Below are 19,141 nucleotides of genomic sequence, written 5' to 3'. Positions count from 1 at the left end.
TCGACAGGTCTCATCCCACTGAACACTGTCCCCTGGCTGGACACTCGCGGGACTGCCCGTGCAGGTCCCTCGCTGGGCTGTCTTAGCTTCTCCCTGTCTGTTGGCTGCTGAACTCTCTACCCTTTGTAAAATCTCTCTGTATATTATCCCTTCATAGGAATTCATAGGAATTGGCTCCTTTAGGTCGTTGGTCCACAGCTCTGCCTGCAGCTCAAGCGTAACCTTCAACGGTTTTTCAACTTTGTATACAAATCAGATGTATAATTTACCTCTTTAGGGACAAAGGATAGCTGATATCAACAAATCTGCATGCTTTGCATGCAGTCGTGCTTTGTAAGCTCCACAGGAAATATACTTAGCTAAACAAAGTCGTAATTATGTACAGCTTCCTACCTCTGTTTTCTTGCTGTTCTGTATCACGTTAGTGCTCAAGTACCGGTTATTTAGGAAAGCTTGCCTTATATGCCTCATCCCAATCAGTCTCTTGCTGCCTTGTTGCCAGCTTCTTTTTCTCCTCCATCTTCTCTTTTATCTGTCCCTGGCCTTCAGAGCCTTTTAGAGAAGTAATTTAAGTCTTCTTGTCAGGTAAAGTCTGGCCACTTGTACTGGGTGAGGCACTGCTCTGCTGCTCCCTGTGAGGATGGAGTTCGGCTGGAGAGGCTGTCCTGCTCTGCCTAACAGCCATCTTTTAATCCCCAGGGTCCCACGGAATCCACAGTTCCTACCGTCTAACATCTCTGTGTAGTTATCTCTGTGGTGGTGGCTTGCAGAGGTTTGTCTGGAGCTGGGGAGAAGACACTGGAGAAGGCTTGCAACCTCCCAGCTCAAAGCACAGCTCTCATGCCGATGGTTACAGACCCTGGCATCCCGCAAAATTAATTAGTTAGACACAGATTGCAACAGTAGATATTGGCAGAGGAAAATGGACTGTATTCTGTGGATATTGAATGCTTTTAGAGGAGAAGCTAGTACTGGACTTCAAGTATAAAGAAATACTAGCAAATTTATATGTAGATACTGTTCTGAAAAATCTAAGAACATCGCTTCTTCAGGGGGAAAAAGCCTATGCAAAAGTTTGTGATCAGTTTTGGTACCTTCATTTTTGAGGGTCTCTTTCCCCTATCTGACAACCATAGGAAAACACAGGCATTTTTCAGATATGTTTAGCTTGCTAACGTGTTGGTTTACTTTTTCTTTGTTTTGTACTGCAGGTAAAGCTGTGAGCTCTGCTTCTTTCATGAGCGGTGCTGTAGCTTTTCTGTGTGTCCTGAAGAGCTGGGTGGAAGACTGGCTATAAAATTGTGTTTGAGCCGCAATAGCATGTAAACGTTGTTCGAAACATAGGTGTTTGCATTATTAGCATATAAATCCTTTGTTTTTGCTTTTAAAATTAATTCCAGTTTTTGTTTCTGTGCAGAAACATAACAGCTCACATGTATGATCCAAGTACAAATTCTGCACAGCTACAGCTAAGTTATAAATGAGACTAGAAATTACATGTAGCCCTGTGATTTAATTTTCTCTGACATATTGAGTCTATGTTTTAGCCTACAGAACTCCACAGCTGTGCCCTAATTCTCTTTTCCTTGTGATCTCAACATCGCTGCCTTTTAAGGCATTGCTATTCTTGGATCTCAGCAGGACACCATGTTAGACTGTCACCCTGCACTCGCTATATTGCCATTGCATAAAGCAGCTTCTCCCTGGACTTTCAGATCGTATGTGCAAGGAAAAGTTTGGAGCAATTTAGTGGGTGGATGAGGCTAGATCAGAGTACTTTATAGCCTACACGATAGTATATATTAAGGCGTGGGTGTAGGGATTCCTTTGTGATTGCTGTCTGAGGGCGTAAGGAAAATGTTTATATTTTGTTACAAATAATAAGCAATAACGTAAATAGGTTTCAGCAAGACTTATATCCGGATGAGAATTCACACAGGAAAAGATGGATGTCTTTTTTGCTTTAAATAAGAGGGTCTCTGCCCTGTGGGTATTTATATTGTTTTGTTAAGTGGCATTCGTATCTATAGAAATAAGCCTAACTCTTGATTTAACCAAATATTGACTGTGTTTTAATTCCGGTGCGGCCTTTATCTAACATCCTGCATTTGCTCATATAAATGTAGTGCAAGCATATTTTGCTAAATTTGAGGTAGAAACTTGCTAGATGTGATTTAGCCTGTTCTAACACATGGCATGCCACCCTTCCTGTGCTCAGATATGTGAATCTGAACATTTAGAAAGTGTCTCTTGTGAGTAGCAAAGACTGTTTTCTGTAGTACGTGTGCTGCAAAGTCATCACAACACAGCACAAATAGCCCCGTATTTTCTGCTGATAAGACGACTGGTGGTAAGCACTGGGAGTTTGTTGTTTGCCATGTTTTCAAGATACACAATAAAAAGACTAATGCAGATTTTAATTTTTAACTTTGAAAAAATGAGTAGGCTTATCTTAAATAAGCAACATGAAAATATAATACGATTGGAATTTCAAAAATTTAATGCTGAAATCCAGGAACTGTTGTTGGGGCAGATCATTTCAATTTCAAATCTGAACCTTACATGTTTCCTCTAAAATCATCTCACATTTCTTACAGCACCTCGCGTTGGAGAGGATCCCTCCGGCTAAACCCGGGTGTGCTGCATTGTGGGAGTATTTATGGAAATCATCGGCGGCCAGCGAGGCCGGCTGGATTTCAGCTGGCAAAGCGGAAGGCAGCCGCAGAAGGGCAGTTTTGTCTGTCTGTCCTGCAGCAGCACACACAGACACGCTGCCGCAGCTGTGCCTCGGGTGCACCCGCTCCGCAGCCCCCTGAGAGGAACGGGGAGAGTTTGTTTGTTTTAGGTAATCTGCCATTTTCACATTCCCAACAGAGCAAAGCCAGTAAAACCAGGGTAGTAGTGGTGGGTTCCATGAAGTTTTAGTGTTTCTCTTGAGTTTGCAGCTATAAAGAGGACAGTCGTTCCAGCAGAGTGCAGCTCAGGACACGCTTAATGAGGAGAAATCAACCCCCCTAATTCAGGGGCCGTCGTCCCCAGGCAGTCATGGAGAAAGGTGGATTCCTTTGGTAGGAAATTGAGAGGCATCTGTTAAGTAGTAATCACTGTCCTAACTTGGGTATCCTCCGAACACGAGGTTCCTGCACAAGGAATTAAGGTCCCTGACTTCTGCTGGGCAGCTGCTTTTGAGCCGGCTGCTGGAAGAGATGCTGTTCTTTGCCGGCTGTGCAGAGGAACTTGGAGCCTCTTCTCTTGCAAGGCATGAAAGTCGGAAATCTCTACAGTCTTGGTTCCAGGTCTGGTGGTCTGTTGCTTTTGGTCCTGTATAGACACACACTGTTTCAGTAATTAACTTAGGCATTAACCTGCTCCTGCTATTAGATGTCATGCAAGCTCAATATTACTGAAAAGCCATTCCATCAGCTGTGGTCCAGCACAGCATCATCTCAGACTCCTGCTTTTCCAGTTCAAGATGGTTTCCAGATCATTTTGGCATCTGGTGGAAGAAAATGTAGGACTTTGAAAAGTTGGCTGAGCCTTTATGGACCTTGTCCCAAATCCTGCAGAACCTGACGGCAAATGCCGGTCTCAGGCTGGTTTCTTTCTGTTTAAAATCAATGGCAAAGCAGCTACAGCTCTCTGTGAGCATCTCTACCTCTTTGAGGGTACTTCATTTAGAATGGTTTCATTTCTTACCTCTGGAATCTAGTCCCCTGGCAATCCATTCATCAGTTTCCAGCAGGATCCAGGGGTGTGTAAATTGGTACCTGGGTAGGTGTAAAATGCGCAGAGTTCTCCTCTCAAGATAACCTCTGCCTAGACTGTAAGGAATCAGCCAATTAACCATGGATGCTCTAGACACAATTTGCTGGATAACTTGTATTTACAAATTGCAAGTGCGTGAATTTGTTCAAGCACATTTTATACTACTTGTTGTCTTTAAGCTGTAGCTGCTGCCCATTTCTTCTGTTTGTGCAGCTTCTACTGCGGCAGACCTGGTTAGAGCTTCTAGGCCATAATACTGAATACTACGGTGCAGTAGTGATGTTACAACCATCTTCAGAAGTGAATCACAGACATATAAAAAACAAAACAAAAAAAGTGAATGATAATGGAAGAATGCTGTCGGTAGTGGCTGTTTTGAGAAGAAATGTAAAGGCCAAGAAACCCTCTTGACGGTGACAAGCTGCATAAAGAGAAGCCATTTGGCTTTACTGCTAGCACTGCGTTTCAGAGGATGTGGGAGAGCGCTGGTGGGGGTCCGAAAGGATTTGGACGTGGAGAATTATTTTAAATAGAGAATTAAATGTCTTTCTCTAAAATAAATGTATATTTTACTTAAGAAAAAAAAATGTTAAAAAGCAAGAAGGGTTAATTTTAGTATTTGTAATTTGTTGTCTACTCTGCATCTGCTCTGGCAACTGTCTGAGACCACGTCGGGGCTTGCAGAGAGCTGGCGCAGTCTGACCCAGCACAGCCCTGTTCATGTTTAGGTTACCTTCTTTATGGAAGCACCACGGGAACAGTACATTGATTTTAGATACACTATTAATACAAATGTGAGTGAGGTCACAATAATTAGTAGTTATTATTGTTTGGATAATGGACATCCCAGGTCTGCTCAAACAGCTGTATTAAAAAAAAGTTGAGAAATAGATGTGAAAATATGAGGAAGGAAGAAAATAATCACTTTACAAACCAAAAAATTATTCCAGCAAAAATGCATTTCTGAATCTTGCAGAAATAAAGCCTGGAGTCCGTGGTCTGTGCCCACCCTCTGCCATCCCGTCACCACGAGCACACAAAGGCAGAGCTGTTAATTCTGCTCATCTCCACTCCGTCCTGCCACTTACACTGATGGTGTCATCCAGCGGCACGTAAGGATTCAAGAGCTCCACAAAAAGGGATGTTATGAGCAGAGCAGTAGCAGACTGGTCTGGTCCTGGATCCATGGGCCCCTTCTATGTTTAGATGCCTAAATGAAACAGGCTTCTGTGGTCAGGGCTGCTGACAGGAAAGAAAAAAGGGAAAATAAAAATGTGTGTAGGGAAGTGTTGTGGGAAGAGCTTTCCACAACATTCATGGGCTCTTAATGTCCTGAGGACAAAGTTAGAGTTAATTCAAAGAAATAAAATCTCTTGGATAGCTATGACAAAACATAGCATTGTTACATTACATTTAATGTATTTTAATTGACTCTGGTTTTGTCCCCCGTCGGTTTTATAGTGCTGTCATCTGGAAGACAAAATATAGAGCTATGCTTTCCCAGCAGAGCTGTGCTTGTATCTGTACTGGTTGTATATAGAAGACCAGACTTCGTGTGAACTGGATAATTACCCTGTAAATGAACCAGAGCAAATGTAGGCTTGTGAAGTATCTTCTAATGTGAGTAAAATATTGACTAGCTACCAATTAAGTTAGCATGAGGCTGGATCATGTGGAAGATAGCGTGTGAAGATGTAGTTAGACTGTATTGTGAGACATATGTACATAGGGATCAACTTGATATCCAAAAAATTAGTTCCACCATGTGGAGTAAGTTCTTGACTCCGAAGCAGACACTTGGCACAGAGCAGATCCTCTGCTGCTGAACCAGGGAAGTAGCTGGTAATTAGAGGCTCATCTTCTGTGAATCAGCCACAAAAGAAAATGAGGGCACATTTTTTGAATGGGCTTGATGAAAACAGAGGTATATTGGGATTAGACATTCTTGGTTTCTTCTCTGGGTTTGGAGGAGAGTGTGATTTGTCATGCTTCCTTCTGAACTGCCATTGTTGGTGCACCCTGCTTAGCCCTCTTCCTGTCTACTCAATTTGTTTGGTGGTTGTTGGGGCTCTTTTTGTGCAAGATGACCACTTTTCTCAGTTTCTCCTTCTTTCCTCCCCATTTGTGAAATTAAGGGAAATTCCTTAGTACACAGAAGACCCCGTTTATCTTTGAGCTACCTAGTTATGTAGAGCAGTTTTATGACTACAGGAATTTCATCCTGAAAATGTGTTGCAGTCCTGGGGATTCATGTTATGAACAGCCAGCTGTAGCTGTTACCAATATGTGGTAGCTTTCCTCCTCAAGTACATTATCTTATTACCATAGATTTAAATATTTGATTTACAAAATGTTGCTGCCTGATACTCTAGTAGTATCACGTAAGACACATCACAATAGATACCGAGTTTAAAGATTGTTTTAAATGGCTTTAATACAGACAGAGGTCAGAAAAGGCAAGATAACAGCAAAAGAGGCTATGTCAAAAAGTAATTAGAGCAGGACAAATGGATTGTGCAGGCATGTCGAAGGCTGTTATTTCTGTAGGCAGTGAGTAGGAAAGGTGTTAATGTAATGTGACAGATCTGGAGCAAAAATGAGGGTGCAGGGAAAACAAATAGGAGCTGACCAATGGAATGGTTTAAATGTGAGGTTTGCTTTAACATAATTTGATTACACATGAAAGAAATGTTTAGTGTAGTTTCTTTGAAAACCTAATTGTCTTAAATACTGCATGTTCGATTCAGTCTTTACACCCAGAGAAGCAGTCCCCGCTCTGTGGCAGCCTCTGTCAGTAATAAGCATGTGAATAGTTTGCCCTGTGTAGCTTCACAGAGAGGAGGATGGAAGATTTTTTTCCCTGGTGTTAGTCTAGTAAAATTAGCTCTTATTTGCAGTCACGTACATCTTAATTTGGGACCTCGTGCTATCTGGGGTGGGTGGTATCTGGGGCCTAGGAGCTGCTGGTCGAGATGACGTGAAAATGGAGCATCTAGTTTATCAGAAGGAAAGGACTAGGGGCAGATTTATCAGAAGGAAGACGGGGATGTAACAGTTACTTTTTCAGGACCCAGCTCTTGCCCTATTGAAAAGTAAGAGCAGTATTAGTAGGAGGAGGTAGCAATGCAGAAGTGGCCTAGATTTCCAGACTGCTCCAAAGGACTGGACAGAATACAAAGATTTAATTTCCCAAGCACTGTCCTCCTCTGTGGTGTCATGCTGAAATCACACTACCTGCTGTACACATAAGGATTTGACTTTGCAGGCAGAACAACCTATGCAGTTTATGGGAACATTTCCCTAACATCTGCAAGAGCAGAAACTTAAAATGATTCAAGTGTCTTTCTTAAGGAGCCACCGATGAAGCTTTGAGCTGGGTGCTTCACATTACGGCTAGACAATGAAAGGGCATTCAGAGCCCATGAAAAATCATGCTCATAGGCAGCTAGGCTTGGCATTGACCCCTCACTCCTGTAAAACAGTGTCAGGTATATCACTGTGCCACCTCTGCTGTACTGGGTGTCTTTACTTCACTGCTTGGAGTCCCTCTAGGAAGGAAGTTGAATTTACACAAGTTTTTTTCTGAGTATGGGAATTTTTCCTGGCCCGTTGTCCAGTGTCGTCTTTTCTTTCCTTAATCATCCTTGTATTTCTAAAAAATACATTTTCCATAGATTTTGACATTTTGCAATTTCATTTAAACTTGACATCATCTCAAGAAGCAATTGTGGTTTATAGGTGGTTAAGGTGAGATACGTTAAAGGTGGTAAATCATTCAGTCTTCAAGCTGAGGAGGTGTTGGCAGAGGTTCTTACAGAAGCTGGGAGTTCTGGTGATGTTCTTTTTTTCAGTGGAATACTCTGTTTTCTGAATGGATGTATTCTTGGCCAGTTACCTGGGGACAAAAGGGAAGTCTGTGGGTACCGTCAGGGTATACCAGACAGTTCCTCCCTTCTTGTAAATTCTGGAAGGACATTTCTCTTCAGCTTTTCCTGAAAAGAGTATTGCAAACTTCAACAAGTTAAATGTCATTACTCAAAGACGACTGGCAAAAAAAGACCTTTTGAGTAGCTGCTCCTAATAGCAGAAAAGCTAACTGCAGTAAAAATAAAACCAAAGGGCCAGCCAGCCGGCTAGTGGGACTCGTTTCTGTCTCGGTCACCTGTGGAGCATCCAGGGAAGGTGAGAGCCCTGGTCTGACAGCAGCGCGGGCGGCCGGGGGGGCTCCGGCCCCCGAGGCTTGGACCAGAGCTGATCGGCTTCTGCTCCCGAGGACAGTAAAAGCTGATTTTAAAATCTTGGTTTATAGCTATCTAGCACTCAGCTTTACGGTACGGTTAAGGCGGCACATTGCAGATCTGCTGTACCACCGCCTGCATTACGAGATCGGGTCCGCTGTGCTCCTTGGGGTCCCCCCCCCATGGCCGCTGCCGGCGGCGGGGCCGGTCCGTCTGTCGGATGCTGCCCTCTCCTGTCCAGCCGGCAGCCTGGGAACCCGCGTCCCGCTCGGCCCCCCCGCTCCGCTCCGAGGTGACAGAGCCTTGGAAGGAGCACGGCCGGGAGCAGGGAGAGCACCTCGGGGCGGGGGGGGGCCCATCGCACCTGGGGGCACGCTCGGCCTCAGGGTAGTACGTGTCTTAAACTTGCTGTAAATCCCGGTGTCGACGTTTTCTCTCTTTCCGTAGAACACATGCGTTCGTCTTTGGTGGAGATGGCCCTGCTTAGGACGAGTGATGCTCAGTGATGCTCGCGGCCTCGCTCAGCGTTGCTTTCACGTCACGCGCGCCTTCAGGTTCTCCTCTCGGCGCTGGTTCCTGTGCTGTGCCACCTCCCCGTCCCCTCTGCCGAGTCCCACCGATGTGCAGCCCGTTAGTTCACAAACAGGATTTGCCCTGTACTCCTGATGATCTAAACCAGCTAATTAGCAGTTGCAGTCATAACAATGTGTTTGATGCAGGTACAGAATCTGCAGCTTTAGTTCTGAAGGTTTTTTCCTCTTTGTTTTGCTATCTGACCTGAAATTTGAGGAAATGTCCTCTCACTGTTTTTTGTTCTTTTCCTGGGGATATCAACAATTGCTGCTCATCCATCAGGCTGCCTATTTAGAAATGATGCTCGGAACTATAATAACAATAGTTATAATAACAAACTCTTGGTCTGTTGTCGTTATTACGAAAAATACCAGCAACTGCAGCAGACCAGTGTAGCTGTACGATTGCAGTTTATGTAGGTCAGGCATAAAATAATCTTTTGGCTTTTCAGTTTACCACTTAAATGCACAAAACTCTTCCTGCCTCTTCAAATCTGGCAGACACTCTCTGCCTTCTGACCTACATGCCTCTCCTCTGTTCCTACATCCCGCTAAACATCTGCATTGTCTGCCCAGGCACGGACCCATCTCAGGTTTGGATGAGGAGATTTCTGCTCACTTGTGCACACACTGGTGTGATGGGGTGCGCTGTTTCTGTAGGTGGGATACGCCGGGACGAAGCCCCACCGCTGCACCCAGTGTTTGTTTGGTGGATTCTGTGCCTGAATATTGGCCCCGTGGGAGAAGCAAGTGACTGCAGAAGGACAGGATGAGGGTGCGAGGGTCGGATCCGGTCCTGGGCTCACTGTTGCCCTGGCTGTGCAGGCGCCGTGGCAAGCGGCAGGTGCTCAGGGTGCTGCAGGGCTATCGCTAGTAACGGGGGCCCAGCTCAAGGACTTCTCCCCATTTTCCAGAATGATCTGACACCGCGTGACCCGATGTGGGTTACTGGGAGTTACAGGAGACACGCTCCCAGAATGGGATGGAGTCATCTCATAAGAAGGGAAGCGTTTTCTGCGAAGGGTTTAGAATGGAGCTCGATTGCCTGCTCATAGAAATGTAAAGCTTTTCCCTTTGCAATTCTCCTTTCTTGTACTTGCCCACTAAGGCAGTAAAACCATATACTTCTCATGCCTACAATCCCATTTGTTTTCCTTTTTTCCTCTGAAGGCAACCTCTCTAAGGAGCCCTTAACCTCCCCCCTGCTTTTTCCTCTGTTATAGAGAGCTGCTCTCCACTGTTTGTCACCCATCAAGCAAGATGCAATGAAATGCTTCTTGCAAGGCATTCAATAGACTGGGATGGCAAATTCAGTAGCCAAGCAAATAAAAATATAAATAGATAAAATGGGAAATTGATAGGAGGATTCCTTTTGCACAACGACCTATCGAACTAGTAAGAAGGAGGAAAATGCTTAATTTTATGTGCACCAAGTGAATACCTTCACCAGAATTATTAACACCACGTTCCTTGTGTGTTTAACGCTAGGGAGCAGAGGAATTACCCACATCTGTTATTAAACTGTTATCACAGGACTTCTCAGAAGTCAGGTGGACGTTTATTATCATTTCTTGCAGTTCCTTCCATAGCTTCTCTAAACAATTTTATTTTAATTTTTTCATTTTCTCTGAAATACCTGTATACATAGAGTGAGGAGGATAGAGTTTTTGGGGAAAGCATGTGCTGTGTTTACTTGGAACCAGTTCTTTCACTGCAATGGCTGAAAGTGGTAACATCCACAGTGCTGAGGCTGCTGAGATGCTTTAATCTGAGTTTATAACATTTATTCAGCTACATTTCCAAACCAGCTTGGTTCTGGCCCGCGGGCACTGGGTGTCGTTCCCCGGCTGAGGCTCCCACGTGCGCAGGGATGTTCCTGTGCCTGCCGAACCGCGCGGGCTCAGGAGCATCGGCGCTGCAAAATGGAGATGCTGCCAGTGGCACCGTTTGTTAGTAAAATAAAAACAAAGCCAGGAGTCTGGTATTTCCTTATGTGCTATTTGTTGCTTGAAATCAAATCCACTTTAGTATTTTAGTTTGGTCTGTGGCAAGCTCAGTTATGTGGAGGCAGCTCTTGGTTTAGTTGCCTTCAGTGCCGAGATGTGCTCGGTTTTGTTATCCACAGCCCGGACTTTGTTCGTGCCACAAAGGGGCCGATGTCTCAAACTGCGTTGACACAACAGAGCCCCGATTGTCATGAAAATGGGCAAAGCCTGGCTGGAGCCCAGAGAATTATGAAACGGTGACTGTGGGTGGGAGGGCGAGAGCACGAGGAAGGGCTGCCCCTGTCCTGGGGCCACCGGCTCTGCCAGGCCCGCTCTGCCCAAATTTGGGTTTTGTCATGAAGGTTTTTAGGGATCGGCTGTGGCAAGTGTCGGTGCCTGCAGACCGTGTTCTGGAAGACCTCCGCTGTCCTGGTCTGGCAGTGTCTGACCCACTTCAGCGCTGCCTCGTGACTCCAGTTAGGCTCTACATTTCTGAAAAAGTCACATCTTTTGGGAATTGCTTCTCTCTGGAATCGTGGTCTCATGGCACGCACCCAGGGAGCACCCAGGGAGAGGGGCAGTGCCCGGCAGTGCCCGCTCTGCTCCTGCCTGCAGTCGCTTCCCGCAGGCAGCCCGGGCAAAACACCCGTGCTCCCTAAAGCAAATAGGGAAAACGTTCTTAAGAAAAAGCTCTCAAAGCACGCCTGCATCTGTACAGGATGCCTTTTAAAGCGTTGCACAACTCTTATCCATATTTTCCTTTTCTCCTGCCACATTTATAACCTGTCATCTTCTCCACTGTCTTCTGGCTGGTTTGCCTGGCACCACAGTTCACTGTGGGCAAATTGCAGCAAAACTCAGTGTTTTTCCTGTCCTTGCTTGCAGACAAGTGACCCCGTTGGTAGCGGGATGAGCCAATGCTCAGCATACCCTGGAGATCTTCCTGTGTCTTCCTCTTGGTTCCCATGCCCGTCCCTTATGGCCATAACATCAAGACAATAAATCTGTTAGGCAGGCAGCAGTGTCACTTGTCCAGTTTTTGGCAGTGGTTTTGGCTTTTACTGTTATGAACTGGTGTTATTCTAAAATTTTAGATGTCAGTTACAGTAGCACTAGCTTTTTCTGTTTGGGGTGGGAATTGGCTGATTCAGGCTAAAATAAGAACCAGCCACTTTATTTTTCCTTTTACCAGGCTTGCTTTAAGGCTGTTTGGTTTAGACAACGGAATTAATCTTCCTTGTCTCTTTTCCTGCCCTCTGCCCATTCCTAGTTTGGCCTCTCATTTTACAGACCAGTTGCAGATCTCTAATTATTTTCTGCCCTTGAGGATTTATTATGGACAAACTGTGACATGTATTTAATGTAAGTGAGTTCTGAGTAATTTGGGGATTGTTTGGCCAATTATCCATTTTCCCAGCCAGGTTTTGTCTACAATTGCAGTTGTTTCTGAATTAGCAGGGGCGGGGGGTTGGTGTATCTCTGTTTTGAGTCCCAGCAGCAGTTGTGTGAGCAACTTTGTGTCAGTGCGTTATCCAGAGATTAAGTTGCTTTATTTCAGAGGGCTGTGTCCACATCACACTGTGGTGTTACAAAATAAGCACTCTGCATTCTGGTCACACTTCTCCGAGGGACGCCGGGAGCGAGCGGAGTGCTCGCATGGGACGAAGAATGCAGAGATTTGGGAGCAGGCACAATTGCAAACAGCTGTGTAAACAGTGCAGCCAGGGGATGGCTTACCTTGGCCATGCGCTGCGAGGGCAGGGTAGCAGGCTCCTCGCACGGCCCTGCTTTGGTAACCTCCAAAGTAAAAAAAGAGAGGTCAATCCGAAGAGCATGTCAAGGACCGACACAGCAACTTTACAGATTTACAGCATAAGCAAACCGGAGACCTGGCCCAGTGAAGGACTGGTTTGCGACAGCTTGCTCCTGCATTATGCACCTGCTCCTGCAGAAATGATGGGTTAAAAGCGGGATTATGAATAGACAGAATCACAGAAGGGTTGGGGTTGGCAGGGACCTCCCAGACGGTTGGGTCGAACCCCCCTGCCCAAGCGGGGTGAGCTGGAGCAGCGTGCCCAGACTGCCAGGAGGATGCTGCTGAGCCTTGCTCTTGCGTGCACATGGGGTTATTTGCATTGCTGGATGTCACCAGAAAGCAATAAAATTTCAGGCTTGGGATCGAGTGAAATATGACCTCTTTTGTTGCCTCTGTGCCTTGTTTATTTTAAGTCAGCCATTTCTCAGAGCATGGTTGAGCCCTGCGGTCCTCAGGATGAGGAACAGAAGCAGACTATGGCTTTTGAACGGAGTCAGCGCAGACATCTGGAGGACAGGTGGAACTGGGCATTGGCAGAAACATTTTTGGCCATTCCCTTAAATGCCTCGGTGTGGTGAGCGTTGTTTTGGGCTTGGTCAAACCCAGCTGACCACTGGGACAGCTTATCGGGTATCCCACGTTTGCAGCACTAAGGAGACATGAACCGTGCAATATCCAAGGTTGAGTTCATCCCAGGAGGAGGATGAAGGAGCAGAAGAGATTCATGAAAACATTCACTGGTGCAGAGAAACACGCGGCTGTATCTGATGGAGAGCTCACCGTTACCAGTGCTGCCATGGTAGTACCTGTTTTGAGGCGGGCAGCTAAATCAGCCACAGATTTATTGTTATGAAAGTTTGCAGAGCCACCAAGTTTAGAGGCAGAGATGATCCGCCTTGAGGAGGTTGAGCAGCATGGATTTTTTAATTAGGTGAGAGAGAAATTGGGAAAAGACAAAACACCCAATGTCCCATGTAGTGTTTTTCATTGTAGTGCAGGTTTTCTTGTTGGAGCTATGGCCAGTGTGATTTTAACTCCATTCTAGCAATAGCGCTGCTGAAACTGTTTCCATTAGGAAGGTGAATGTCAGCTCACTGACAAGCCGGTGCAGATCATACTGTTAAGTTCTGATCATTTGGCTGACCTTTGCACTTGTCCATCACCAGCTGCCTGTGCACCAATCCTACCCTGTTCATTGTCTCCCCCTGTCCTTAGACCACCACGTGGTTCGGGCGACCAGAACTGGGCTGCACAGCTCACACGTCCCCATCAGCATCGACCGCACCACTCCTCCCGTGGGACGTGCTCTCACGGGGACTCAGAGAGCCCTTGTGCCTGCTGGCGGCACACCTACTTTTTTTTCCTCATCTGTTGCTGTATTTCATGCAGTGGTTTGTTTTTTCCCCACTCCATCCCAACTTCAAAATGCTACCGTGGCACTTAGAAAGCTGATTGCAGAGTGTACCTGCAGGCAGAAGGCAGAAACCCCGATTTCCCAGCGTGGCTCAGCAGGTGTATTTTTTTCTAGAGCCAGGTTTGTTTTCCGTATTAGTCTGGGTACTAATCTTCAAGTCACCTTTTGTGAGGTTGATGACAACAATACAAACTGATGCTGAAATCACTTTTCTAAAGCAAGCCTGTGCTAAGCAGCCTCAGAGGATAGAAAATGGATCGTGGGGCAGTTTCTTCGGCTTTCCTCCAGAGCGCTGGTGTTGGGCATGGCCGAGGGCGATGCTGGAACAGGTTGTGCTCCTGCTCGTCTGGCAACTACCACGTTTCTGTAAATGACGACTATGAAATAGAGTGTGAGCGCGTGCCACGTTGACTGTTCACCCTTTGGAAATCTCTCTGTGACCACAGAGAAAGCGCACGTGTTCCTCCGCTGAGGAAGCCGGAGCGAGCATCCAGTCGCCAGCGTCCCGTCCCCGTAGGCTGGCTTACGCAGACCCGCGCGAGGAGGGCTCCGGTCCCCCACCCCGTCGCGACCGCCGCGGCGGCAGCGCCCCAGTTCCCAGTCCCGTGGGAGCTGGGGGTCCCAGTCCACGTTCGCGGTGGGCTGTGGCTGTCGGCTGCGCCGGGGGCGCGGGAAGGCACTTGCTGGTGGCCAGCACGACGCCTTCCCTTGCCCACGCTGGCGTGCGCAGTGCAGGCAAGCCGTGCCCTTCGCGGCCCGCGTTTGCTTCGTTGTGCAGCGGGAGCCGTCCGTCCATCCCGAGCTTGCGCGTCGGCGACGATTAAAGCTAAACGGGAGTTTTGGGCCGGCAGTGGTTACCGGTTTGAGGAAATAATTTCCGTGGTAGAAACTCCTCTGTTTCTCCCCCGGCGCCTGTGTCCGGGCCGTCGGCGTAACCCCTCAGCAGACCGTGCTAGCCAGTCGGGGCAAAACCGGCCCGAAGCCGTCCCCGCGCCCCGGCCCCCCGGGGGGCGACGGCGGCCGAGCGCCCGCTGCGTCCTGCCGCCCGGGGACCGGCGCTCGGCGGGGACCCCGGCCGCGGCGGCCCCTTCCCCGCCCCCCCCCCCCCCCCCCCGCCCCGGGCTGGGCCCGTCGGGGCTCGGTGCCCGGCGGAGGCGGCGCTGACATCACGGCTCGTTAGCATAGGGCCGGCCCGCGGTCGGCGGCGATGGCCGAGCCGGGCTGCCCGCCCGCCCGCGCCGCTGGCCCCGCTCCCCGCCGCGCCGCCGCCATGAGGCGGCCCTAGGAGCGCGGCGCCGGGGGGATGAAGCGGGACTCGACCTGCATGGAAGGTGAGCGGGGCGCCGGGCCTTTGTTCGGGCTTGGGGGGGTGCGCGGCCCCGGGGACGCCGCCTCCCGCCGCCGACCCCCCCCCCTCGCACGTACACACCCCCCCGGCAGCCGCCGCCGCTCCGGGGCCCGGGGTCGGCGGGGGGAGCGGGCGCTGGCGGTGCGGGGACCGGGAGCTGGACCGGGGCTGCGGCAGCGGAACACCGCGGACGCTTGGGTTTTGGGTTTTTTTTTTTTTTTTCCCTTTTCTTTTTTTTTTTTTTTTCTTCTTTTTAAGGCGGCTGCGAGCTGCGCCGTGCTGGCCGCGCGTCGCAGGCTGCGGCTGCGAATGGGATTATGCAATTTGAAACAACGACCAAAAAAAAGGGTATTAGTTTGTTTTGTGGCTTAATTTGTTTATATTTTAAACTTCCTAATCCCTTCGACCATCTGGAAGAGCTTTTTTTAGTATCGTTAATTATTGATAGTATCGGGGTCATGCAGGCACTTGATAACGTAGCTCCATCTCTCCTGGGACTAATACTAGTTACTGATATTTTACAGCTTCCCCCCCCCCCCCCCCGCCACCCCCCGATTGAAGACAGTGGCAAAGCTCTTCTTCAGAATAAGGACGAAATATTTAAGGAAAGCACACCGCGTGTTTGGGTAACACACGTTTTGAAAAGTCACGATTTTTAGTTGTGCCTAGGCCCTGGCTCCTCGTAGGCAGAGACCGCTGCGTTTTGTTGCGGTGGTGGTTGTTGTTGTTTTAATCTTAGATTTTCTTAATTCTGCATCGTTCTCAGTCGTTGCACATCTAGACAACTTACATAGCTCCCAGAGAATTATTTTTAGGCAGGCAAGTCAGTTTTTAATCTTACTGCTTTGTAATTTATCAATTTTAAAAAATAGAGTCTAAACCAGATTTTAATTCGGAGCCTATGGCCATGCTGGAGCAAGGGCAGGGGACCGTGCAAAAAGCTTTATTTTTTCTTAAGTTGGATTAGAGAAAGTTGATCACTTGGGAAAGCGCCGGTTAAGCTCGGAATCGATCTCCAGACCCTGTGAAGGGGTGGGTAGCGCAAGGGATGGAGACCCTTGTGCCTGCTACGGCGGCTGCAGGCTGTCGCGTCGGCTAGCGGGGGCACATTTTGGTGCAGTGGGCTTTTGTTCCAAACTCTTTGTGCAACAACTGGCTGGAGTGAAGGATCAGGCCCCATCGCCCGTCCTCCCTGTGCCGCACAATGGAGCAGGGCGAAGATCTCGCAGCGTCCCTCGTCCCTTGGCCGGCTCCTGCCTGCGCTGGGTCCCGTGGGACGTGGGTGCTCTGGGGCACAGGGCTGGGTGTTGGGGTGAGGAGGAGAGGCAAGGCCAGGGGGGAGAGGGGCTCCCAGCCTGCCCGGGAGAAGTTGCATTTCGCAGATGAGTTTTTGATATGCAAATGGTGATCGGTCCCAGCCCGCGGAAGGGAAGGGTGATGGGTTTCATCAGCTGCATACTCTTGATTTATACCTACATGAAAAAGAGCAACTGATGACTTCTGGGTTTTTATGAGGGTTTTCTTTTGACTGAACTCTTCTTTGGCAGAAACAAAATCAGCGTGGAATAAGACTGAGTTTTTGGATTTAATTACTGGAAAGGGAGAGCAAAGCTGAGATGCGCTGGCCATTTCTCTGTCGCAGCATTTCTCCTCTTTTCAATACTCGGTCGGTGCTTTTTAAAATGCGACCGCGCTCTCTGTGTCTCCATAATTAGAACATCTTTTTACAGTACAGAACATGAGGTTGCAGGCAGTCTCTTTCTTTCCCCCTTTTTTTTTTTTTTTTTTTTTTTTTATTAAAGGACTTGAGGAGGCTTGTCCATTTAAATTAACCTTTATCCCAGCTGGGCACACAAATGTTTTTGTTTTAGTTCACAGAGGGTTAATTCTATTCAGGCTCTCACCATGGCTGGCCTGATCCGGGGCAGCACAATCTGCTCTTTGAGCCCGGCCTGGCCAGGCAGGACGCTGGTGCCTTCGCCCGCATCCAGCGCGGGGCCGGGACCCCCATCTGCGGGGTCGATGGGGAGCAGGAGTGGGACGCCCCGGCCCATTGTGCACCCAGCGATGGGCTCGGCCGCTGAGGTCGCTCCTGTCCCGGGGAGGGGCCGCCCAACAGAAAATTTAATCCCTGTGTTCATCGATTATAAGTTAAAGAAAAGCCCCTTAAGCAAACACATCTGGTTTTGGGGGTGGGTTTGTTTGGACAATGCAGCACTCCGCAGTGAGGGGGGATTCACCCCAAATCTGTGTCTTGAATTTAAGAAGACGTTTTTCTTGAAACTAAACATTGACAGTGAAAAAAATCGTTAGGAAAGATAAGGAGAAAAAGAAACCTTCAAGGCGTTGTTTGTTTGTGTTTGAGGCATCATCAGAGGCGAGCGAGATTTTGTTAGGATTTAAGTAACACATGTGTGAGATCTCCCCCTCCCCAAACAGCTGGTATTTAGCAGCTTGAGATTTAAACCCAGCTAAAGGGTACTGTGGGGTGTGTGTGATAGGGTGAGTTAATCACAAAGCAAATAAATGATACACAGTTGAAAAGATGTTGAATATATTAATGAATTGTGGTGCTGAGTGTTGTCTATAATCTTTTTTTCAGCTATGAAAGATTTTCTTAGCTGTAAATCACATTCTGCTGTATAAATGAGAAGTTTTGCAAACTGCAGCTTTCTGTGTCCTCCCTCTCACTTTTCAGCAGGACCAAATCCCAGCACCGTCTGCTCTGGGCGTTTGGGTGAGGGTTTGTGCCTTCACTTTTGGCCTCACTCTAGGAAGTAAAGTCTTTGTTTCTGCTCCATTATAAAGCACCAATATTACAAGTCACGCAACCTGGCTGCACCGACACATGGTCTTATTTCCAAGGTAAATCGCTCGCAGGGAGCTGTAGGTGCTGTACGGTTTTACACTGCATCTGGAGGGGTGGGTGCAATCCTTCTCGCAGCCGTGAGGAACTGCCAAGATGAAGCCAGCGTCTGGTCCCCTCCAGGAATGCGGCCGTGCTGCCTGCCCGTTCTCGGAACACCAAAGGCGCTTCCCCGTAGCCTGCTCGGGTGTTTGTCCGCAGGAGTGATACAGGTGGGAGCCGTGATGGAGACTTGCTGAGGGCTGGACGTGTGTCCCGATACTTTAATTTATTTGCTGTGTATTTTATATGCTCATTCATGCACTTTAGTGTTTTCTGTATGTGTCTTTGCCATGTGCTTCAGCAGGATTCAAAGGTATTTCCTTTTGGAAATTCTTAGGAATTTTCTTCTAAAAATTATCAAGACTACTCATTTCACTGAGGGGAAAAGCAAGTCTTTTAAAAAATAAGTGTATTGCTTCTACCGTTTGCCTTATAAAACATAGGCAAGGAGAGATTTCTTCTCTTTCTCACTACATCTTCTGTGACTCTTGTGTAACATCATAATATTCTTGGAGAATTTACATTGTATTAAAATGTGGTATGAAACCTACCATGACCTTTGAAAACAATACATCCTTTAATGTGGCTTTGGGGAGGGGTTAGCGAGGGAGTAGCCATAAAAATCTTCAGGGTTCAAGATGAGGTTGAGATTTTTGTGAGTGCTTTTGTCGTAGCAGCAACTGTTTGATTTAGCGGCCCCTGCTACAATGGGTTGTGAGAACAAAGCCAGAATATCCCATGTATGAGTTCGTTAAATGTAAGACCCATCAGGAAAATTGAGGGGGGGGGGCTTCCTCAGCCCTCTCTCTCTGAAATAAAACATGTGCAAGGTATTTAAAAAAACTTCTTACCAATTGCTTTGTTTCTTAAGCTACATTGTCTTGTGTGGCTTTTGAAACCAGAGGAATCAGTGAGACGAGAGCGAACAGAGCCAGGGAGGAAGGAGGGCTGCTTGCTTTAAAATTATTATACTTACTATGTGTTTCGATATTCTACTGAAATTTCAAGGTTAAGGGAGTTCAGAGCACCCCCAGTGCAAAACTGCTTTAAATTTGCCCATGCTTTACTGTTTCTGTAAAGTTTGCTGCGATTCTG

General features: G+C 47.6%; 1 protein-coding gene across 4 annotated transcripts in view; it reads left to right on the top strand.

The window, feature by feature from the left end:
• NR6A1 (nuclear receptor subfamily 6 group A member 1) overlaps positions 1-19,141 on the top strand; it is a 95,370-nt gene that overhangs the window by 51,988 nt on the left and 24,241 nt on the right. Inside the window, exon 1 of one of the 4 annotated variants that reach the window (XM_029999666.2) lies at positions 14,935-15,121. The exons of the other annotated variants lie outside the window; for them this stretch is intronic. Within the exon in view, the coding sequence (XP_029855526.1) occupies positions 15,094-15,121 (28 nt within the window). The 5' untranslated portion in view covers positions 14,935-15,093. Of the gene's footprint in view, positions 1-14,934; positions 15,122-19,141 lie in introns of those variants that run through there. 4 annotated transcript variants of the gene reach the window in all.

Source organism: Aquila chrysaetos, chromosome 24 (genome assembly GCF_900496995.4).
Source record: "Aquila chrysaetos chrysaetos chromosome 24, bAquChr1.4, whole genome shotgun sequence".
NCBI classification, from domain to species: domain Eukaryota; kingdom Metazoa; phylum Chordata; class Aves; order Accipitriformes; family Accipitridae; genus Aquila; species Aquila chrysaetos.
The sequence above is the reverse complement of the archived record's forward strand: the minus strand, read 5'-3'. Positions and strand labels throughout refer to the sequence as shown.